The 8,159-nt window shown below is 37.7% G+C and overlaps 1 protein-coding gene across 1 annotated transcript; it reads left to right on the forward strand.

Moving 5' to 3' along the window:
- Positions 1 to 291: 291 nt before the first annotated feature.
- Positions 292 to 3,305, forward strand: LOC109050588 (carbohydrate sulfotransferase 1-like). Its single transcript, XM_042715224.1, has 2 exons — positions 292 to 773; positions 1,575 to 3,305. The coding sequence occupies exon 2, from the start codon at positions 1,634 to 1,636 to the stop codon at positions 2,894 to 2,896; it is 1,263 nt and encodes a 420-aa protein (XP_042571158.1). The 5' UTR covers positions 292 to 773; positions 1,575 to 1,633; the 3' UTR covers positions 2,897 to 3,305.
- The last annotated feature ends 4,854 nt before the right edge of the window (positions 3,306 to 8,159 follow it).

Consider the following 8,159-nt stretch of genomic DNA (forward strand, 5'->3'; position numbering starts at 1 on the left):
TAAAATGCTTATTCAGTTAAAACCAACATATGATCATATGGGGAAAAAAACTTATGTGTATAAACCGTGATGTGAGGAAGTTGCACACCCCAATAATGTGGAAAACACAATATTTCTACACATACTGTGCCATTACATAATTATTTTTCAGCCTTTCAGTCAGTCAATCAGTAGGCTACTGAAATCCACCAGCTGGTCATGACTCGAATATTCTTAAAAAATATATCCTGCTCTCCTCGAAGATATAGCGACAGATGATTGAGAGACATAGCTGAAATTTCTAGATGCCACCAGTTCACCTCATCCAAACTAACTCCATGTTCAAAGGCTTTAGCATCGAGCACAGACATGTTCGGAGGGAGGACGCGTAGGCTATAGTGAACCAAATCTGCCTCCGCCCGTGCTGTTTTTCCTCCTCATCTTTTGTCAACTGTGGTTTTGAGGGAAGGGGATGAATATTCGCATAGGTTAATCTGGGACCGACTGGCACACCTCTTTTCAGTCTTCTCCTCGCGACGAACGAACGAAATATCAGTCCGGCGTTTAGTCACAGAGAGATGTTTGAGGATGCGCATCAATACCTTATTCATCCGTTGTCTCTCCACGGAGCCCGTCTGCGAATGTTTTACCCCGAGCCTGAATGGAGCTGCCTGAGGAAATACGACCTTTTCATCGGTTTGAGAACCCCTCGCCATCTGAACACATGAATAAAAGCGATAAAACGTCTGTGACGGGCGTTACGGGACGACTACGCAAAGCCATCGCGGCATATGGTGATTTTTTTTCTTTTGTTTACATTTGTGTCATGTTGTCATACAGCTTTATATGAGGAAAGTATATCGAAGTATTTATCTCACGATATTTTCGACCATATTGGATGTTTGAAATGTTCCTGCTGGAATAAGGGAGAAGTTGGTCACCGTTTGATATAGTCGTCAGTCAGATCGGATCTGCTTTTTTTTGTATTTCCAACTGAATACCGAGTTGTGTTGCACTGCGGTAAATCAGAACTCGACGCGCGCGGTCGTCGACGGCTGCCTTTCAAACCTATCATAAAAAGCATGCATATAGTATTGTGAGAGATTGCAATTAATGCATCTCTCTACAGGTGCCTGAACCGGTGCCAGTTTCTGAAAAGAACTGATTTTCTAACCTGTCTGCATTCTAGATGCTGGTTTGCATGAACCTTTGCTGATTTCCCCAAGGGAAAAACAAAATACCTCAGGCTTGTGTAAAAGACTGTAGAAAGCGGTTTAGTTGTAGGAGTTTGGACGCATTAAAACGTGAAGTATTTTATCAAAGTGTCATATTGCAATAAACAGATTAAAAGACCGATTAAGGCTTGCATTGCGAAGCATAGTGTAGAATGCAATATTATATATTTTGAAAGCACATTTGTCTTTGTTAGAGGTTTAGAAAGAAACTCGTTCACACAAGTTTTTATGTGCTTTTGATACTGATGCATTATAAATCACATTTTTAAAAATTAGTTTCTTTATTTCAGACCTGGTTAGATGTTAAATGTCATGTCTTACTTTGTTTTTGAACTAACTTTGAGATCTTTTTTTTCCCAGCTGTGTCTTTGTTGATAGGATCAAATCAGACTGCATCATCTAAATGAAGTTACCCAGCCATGCAATGTTCCTGGAAGGCTGTGATTCTGCTTGCATTGGTGTCCATAGCGATCCAATACACAGCAATCAGGACTTTCACAGCTAAGCCTTTTCATATGTGCCCTGTTCCTAACCCTTTGAACTGTGGCTTGGGGCAGGATGTGGAGTCCTTCGATCACATATGTGATGAGTACCCATATTTTAATTACAATTCCTCCAGGAAGACTCACATCCTCATCTTGGCGACCACCCGTAGCGGCTCCTCTTTCGTTGGACAGTTGTTCAACCAGCACTCAGATGTGTTCTATCTCTTTGAACCACTCTATCATGTCCAAACGACCTTTATCCCTCACCTTTCTCCCAGCAGATATGCCGTTGAGCGCAGAGTGATGCTGGGAGCCAGTCGTGACCTTCTTAGAAGCTTGTATAACTGTGACTTGTATTTCTTAGAGAGTTACATCAAGCCACAGCCGGCAAACCATACCACGGATAAACTGTTTCGACGAGGAGCCAGCAAAGCCCTCTGCTCCATGCCGGTGTGTGATGCTTTCAGCCCCAGTTATGGCAATATAGAAGAGGGGGATTGTGTTCGAAAGTGTGCCTCCCTTAACTTGACCCTTGCTACCGAATCATGTCGGGAAAGACGCCACATGGCCATTAAAACAGTGCGTATTCCAGAGGTCAATGATCTCAAGGCACTGATTGAGGATCCTCGGCTTAATCTGAAAGTTATCCAGCTGGTGAGGGACCCGCGTGGGATATTATCTTCTAGGATTGAAACCTTTCGGGACACATACCGCTTATGGCGTATCTGGAGAGCCACAGGCCGTAAACCATACAACTTGGATTTGACTCAGCTCACGACAGTGTGTGACGACTTTCTGAACTCGGTGTCCACTGGCTTAAGCCGACCACCGTGGCTTCGTGGACGGTACATGCTGGTGAGATATGAGGACCTGTCCAGGAATCCACTCCAAAAAACCAAGGAGGTTTATGAATTCCTTGGTCTTTCTTTGGAAAAAAGTGTGGTGGACTGGATACATAACAACACAAGAGGCAATAATGACGTGTCAGCAAAGCATAAGTACGGCACATTGAGGGACTCGGCGGCCAATGCAGAGAGCTGGAGGTTGAAATTGTCTCATGACATAGTTGATTACACACAAACTGTTTGTCAGCACATTTTAGACGAGCTCGGCTACAAAGCTGTCAACTCCCCTGAGGAGCTGAAAAACATGTCGCTCTCGCTCATTGAGGACAAAACCTTCATACCTTTTTTGTAACAAAGGTAATCATGTGCTCGCACAACTATTTTTCTACATTTATATTCTTGCCTTAATGTGATTGACATTTGCACTATGAACTTCTTTTTTACTTCGGAGACTCCCTCGCAGTAACCCTATGATTTTCGGAACAGCACAAGAACCAAAACACTTAGCTGTAAAGAGATCTCAACTTCACCTTGATTGCAGTGATTGCATTGAGATGGTAATGTTCATTATTTATATATTAGAGCAGAGCAAAACACTATTGACAAAGAAATTCTGTATGCTGGTCATTGCTTTGACAACAGTGAATGTGAATATTTTGTCAGTCAAGAACCCAGACTATTCTCAAGAAATCTTTAATGTGGGACTGAAATGCTGTCATGTATAATAACAGCGTGCAATAAAATTGTGAATGTCACAGTCAGACTATTTCTCAGGTTGTTTCTCAGTGTAAAGTCTTGTCTGCCATAGAGTTTTTGGGATTTAAGCTTGCATGTGGTTTGCCTTTAGTATGCATAATGCATTGGTGCTGTATCCGGGTAAAAAAACTAATCTAAAGTAAACAGATGCACTTCAGTCTGCTTGCTTTGGGTGGTTATGATTTACAAATAAGTTGTAAAATTCAATCAATTATTGTTGTTAGATCACAATGATATGTTTTTTTGCGAAATGCCATGATACCACTTCAGAGAAATCCAATGCAATCCAGTGTATCAAGTTTTTAGAGTGGACAATTTGGTAGTTTAATGTAATTTAGAGATTCATGCATGAAATTATTCATTCTTTAGTGGCTTTCCTCATCATCATATCACCAATTTTCATTGATTCAGCGCACATAGATTTGTATTTAGGCCATGGAACATTGTTTGGCTCAATGTATGTGAAAGACACTTTTGCTATTTTTGAAATCTTAATAAAGGTAGAGAAGCATAAACAAGATGTAATCACTGGCGAAACCACTTTTTTCATATATAGATGAAAATCTATGTTTTCAATTTAACAGACAATTGTGTGCATGATTCTTGCTTGGTTTGTCACAATGGCCTTAATTGGTTTTAATCCTTCATGGATTTTACATAATCTAGATAATCTGGATTCACATTTAGGTTATTCAGTTTTATGGGGAATATTAATGGTTCAATCTTCAATTTTCGATTAGTGTCAGCAGCATTAGAGAGTATGAAGAGGGTGCGAGGATGAATTATCTTTCATTCCACAAGATTGTCATCAGATATACATTCTTCACAGTCATGTACCATAGACTTTGCTGTCTTAATCTCATACAAGGTTCCATTGAATATAATTTCCTTGTTCCCTTGATTTTTCAGGAAAAATGGCCCCACCTTGTGGTGTGAAAAAATTGTTTATGTCTACTTTGATAATTGAACTGAATTGCCTAGTCAAACTACTTTTGTCCTTTAAAAAAATGTTTTTTTTTCTGTGTAAGACTGATAAACACAGTGATTACAATAAACAGTACATTGCAGGACAAAACAGGATATAAAAGTACAATGATATCTGTGATGTATAATAACACAGTATGTGTTCAATGAACTAATCTAACGTCTTCAAGTGGAGCTACTTAAAGAACTAATGATTGTGCACTAAAGTCATACCTTGAGATGGTGGAAGTGCCAGTTAATCAGCCTTGATGTTTACAAAGCAGGAGAAAAGAATTAACCTAATGAACAGTAGTGTGCTTTATCAATTATGCAAGCTTTACATAATGTCATGGAAAATCTGTGCATAAGATTAGCTATGCTGCACAGTTTATTTTGGACAATTATTACTACCTAGCTTATAATATCTAGTAATGCAAGAAATATAGCCATAACAGTCACACTAAATTGAATCCATGACCTAGTGGTAGTGCATGGGCTCTGACAAATGATTCTGTAGTGCTAATGCAGGGAATATGAGTTCCAATCTGGTTTGTGTCATTTGCCAGTCCCATTTTCCCTCATCATTTCCAATCACCTCTTGACTATCCCTGTCAATAAAAGTGACAGAAAGGCCAAAAACAATTTGTAATTCAGCAAAATTTGAGAATTGGTTGAGAATTTTTCAAGGCACTCGATACACACTCTCTTGGCAGGTGGCTTATTCTGTGACCTGAGGTTTGTAAGCATCACAAATTTCTATCCACATTTAAGCCATTTGTTTGGCGAACTTTAAAGTTTTTTCCATTAACCCCATCAAAGTGCACAAGTAATTGGCTCTTTGAGTCATCTCACATCATCCTTTGCCAAAAAAGCCACCAATAATTTGGCTGCAACAGTGGAGAGATCAGCTAAAAAATATGCTAGCTAGAAACCAAAGTTTAAAAACAACGGTGTTAATGATACTTAAAAGCAGATTGTGTAAATTACCCACTTAAATTAGTTTTGCACATCAAATAGTGGATGCCGAGTTTTGCTTTGTTGAACTTGAAGCGCTCTTCAGAGGACAACAGTTTATCATGCTCCTCAGTGCCCATCTCAACATGCTTGAGATCTTCACAGTATAGAGATGACATTAATTTAAACCGCTTATTGTGATTAATAAAACCATTTAAACCTCTTATTGTGAGTAAGAGACTCCAGGATGCAACTATATTTTGGAACATTGTGCACTCATTGTGAGTCACACTCATTGCTTTATCTGGCTGTTGTATGTACTGTAGTATCACCTAAGGGTGATTTGGACCCTTCACATGATTGCAGTATTTAGTACATTTACAGTTTGGAAATATCTATCAGGAACATTCCAATTATATTTTACTTAAAGAACATTAAGTCTGTGTTGCCTGTTTTGCATTGTGACATGATTTTCATGACAATTAATGACCTGAAGCAAAATCATTTTTTAAATATAAAAAATAAAAAATAAAATAAAACACCACCACCACCACCAATAACAACAACAAAACATTTAGCATAGTTTTTAATAAATGCTGAATTAAACTGTATTACATAACTTTTTTGTTTCTAGTTCTACTCATTTCCTTTGGCTTTACAATAATGGCAAATTAAAAGCCGGTGTAATTTACAAAACAACAAATCACACTTACTATTTTAAATTATAAATGTAAATGGGCCTGTATACATAAAAAATACTTTTATATTTTGAAGAAAAGGATTCAATGAAAAAGCATGGTGTCCTAAACAACTAAAAATAGGCCTATGTCCACACTGAACACCGCCGAGATAGCAATAGACAAAAATGTCCTCACAATTAGCATTGCTGCGTTGTGGTCATGAAACGCTTGTAATATTTTATCCAGTTTACTTACTATGACACATTTTGGGTTTTTAACGCAATGAATATAAATGTCCCCAATGCTGCAGTCACTATAAAGTTTCCACGTAACGTTAGACCTACTCTCTTTGCTATGACGTCCAACGTAATAGCCTACAACATGACACGGCATAAATGTTTTAAAAATGAAAATTTAAGTGTTTATAAATAACATTTATAAAGTTATTGACAATAACAGAGAGAATCCACTGTTCTCGTGTTGTATTTCTTCATAGTAATTCAGTTCTGAATTCAAAGTCGAGGCTGATTTATCTGACGATTTGTGCTAACATTACCTCCCATTAAAAAGATAGGTAGCACAAAATCGATAGCGAAAAATGCTAACTATCAGATTGTGCTACCAGCATCTTATTCCCGTTGTTTGAGCCTTTTTTTAATGTCCATGCTTACCCCTACCCTAAAACTACACGTCATACATACCCTTACCCTAAACTTACCCTTAAAACAATGCAAATATATTTTTGGTATGACAATCTGATAGGTAGCATGTTTCGTCGGTACACCGGCATATTACTCTTATTCAGACTTTGTAGGTAATACACCTATGTGTTATCAAAGCGTTACTTTCATGTTATTTCGAAAGTTATTGAAATAATGTCATGAGGAAAATGCCTTACCTCGGGAAACCTGTTCTTGTGTCAGCGCGCGCTCTCGTAGGCCTACGTGACGGCTTGTGCGCCCATTCATTTTTCATTCACAGTTGAAATAGTATGAATAAACAATTTATTTAAGTGAGATGTTTGGCAGTTGTTGCCACAGATATGCAAGTCAACTGTCTGACATTTTTATTTCGTTGTAAAATCGTTCTGTCTTTCGATTGAGAGTAGTCGTTTAAATTATGGGAGGCACTTCGATTGCAAATCATAAGATTGAGCTACATAAAGAAATCTTTATCCATCAGCTTGAATGAATGAGCTCTACATTCTCCTTCATGATCTATTAACAGACGCCAAGAGAATAAGGTAATGCTTGGAATTTTAATGATGTTAAAACAAGAATCAGTCAGCTGCATTATTTTTCCCCCGATTATTTTCATTTTTCCTTTGTATAGCCTATCAGTATAAAGACAACATACTGAGCATTTGTGGTCCGCTCTCCCGATTTATGAATAATAGCATGTAAATACAATATTTGTTATCTGTCAAAATGATGGAAATCACTTTCAAATAATATTATCACTCAATGGTAATGTTAATGAACATTTTTCATTAAGGCAAATATGTTACATAATACAGACATGCATCACTACATTGATATACGTGTTTAAATGTCCTTTTAATGTTCGATAGTTGAAGGTAGCTGAATATAATAACACCTCATTGCATTTTTTGAAAATGCTTATTGTGTTCATAGAACAAACCTTTCACCCATAATTCTTGCAAAGCATCAGGGGACGTAGGGAAAAAGTGGCTAAGCCTATTTATTTACTTTTATTTATTCATTTTAGGCATGTCTAGAACATTTTTTAAAATGCAGTGTTGCTCAACCATTTTGTGCTTGCTGGGCAGTGGGAAGTCAGACTTGTTTCTGTAAATCCATTCTTCAAATCAAACAGATTGAACTTCAATTCGATGATTCAGCGGTTCTTTTAGAGTTAGGACAGTGGTTTTCAAGGTTTTCCACATCACACTAGACTTTAGGTCTTTTTAATTTTTTTTTTAAATAATTCAGTGTATAATACTTTCCAAAATGTAACAAATCTGCAATCTACTCCACTTCAACGCTCTTTTAATTAAGATGAGGTCACATGACATATCAATCTTCTATTTCTCACTCATCTTCACATGTACAGTAAGGGGCCCAAAAACCAAACTGCACTGGCTGTGGGTAAAGACGAAAACACATGATTTTCGCCCCTTTACAGAAGAGATAGCTTTTATCCCTTTATTGAATTTCACCTGGTTAGGACATGGTGTGAGGTTAAACAAGCCACAAAACAACTTGCCCTTTTATGGTGCACTTACTACTTGATACTAAAATC

The sequence above is a fragment of the Cyprinus carpio genome, chromosome A25 (assembly GCF_018340385.1).
Source record: "Cyprinus carpio isolate SPL01 chromosome A25, ASM1834038v1, whole genome shotgun sequence".
NCBI lineage: Eukaryota > Metazoa > Chordata > Actinopteri > Cypriniformes > Cyprinidae > Cyprinus > Cyprinus carpio.

Coding starts and splice junctions, on each gene's coding strand:
- LOC109050588 (XM_042715224.1), top strand. CDS start 1,634: ATGCAATGTTCCTGGAAGGCTGTGATTCTGCTTGCATTGGTGTCCATA.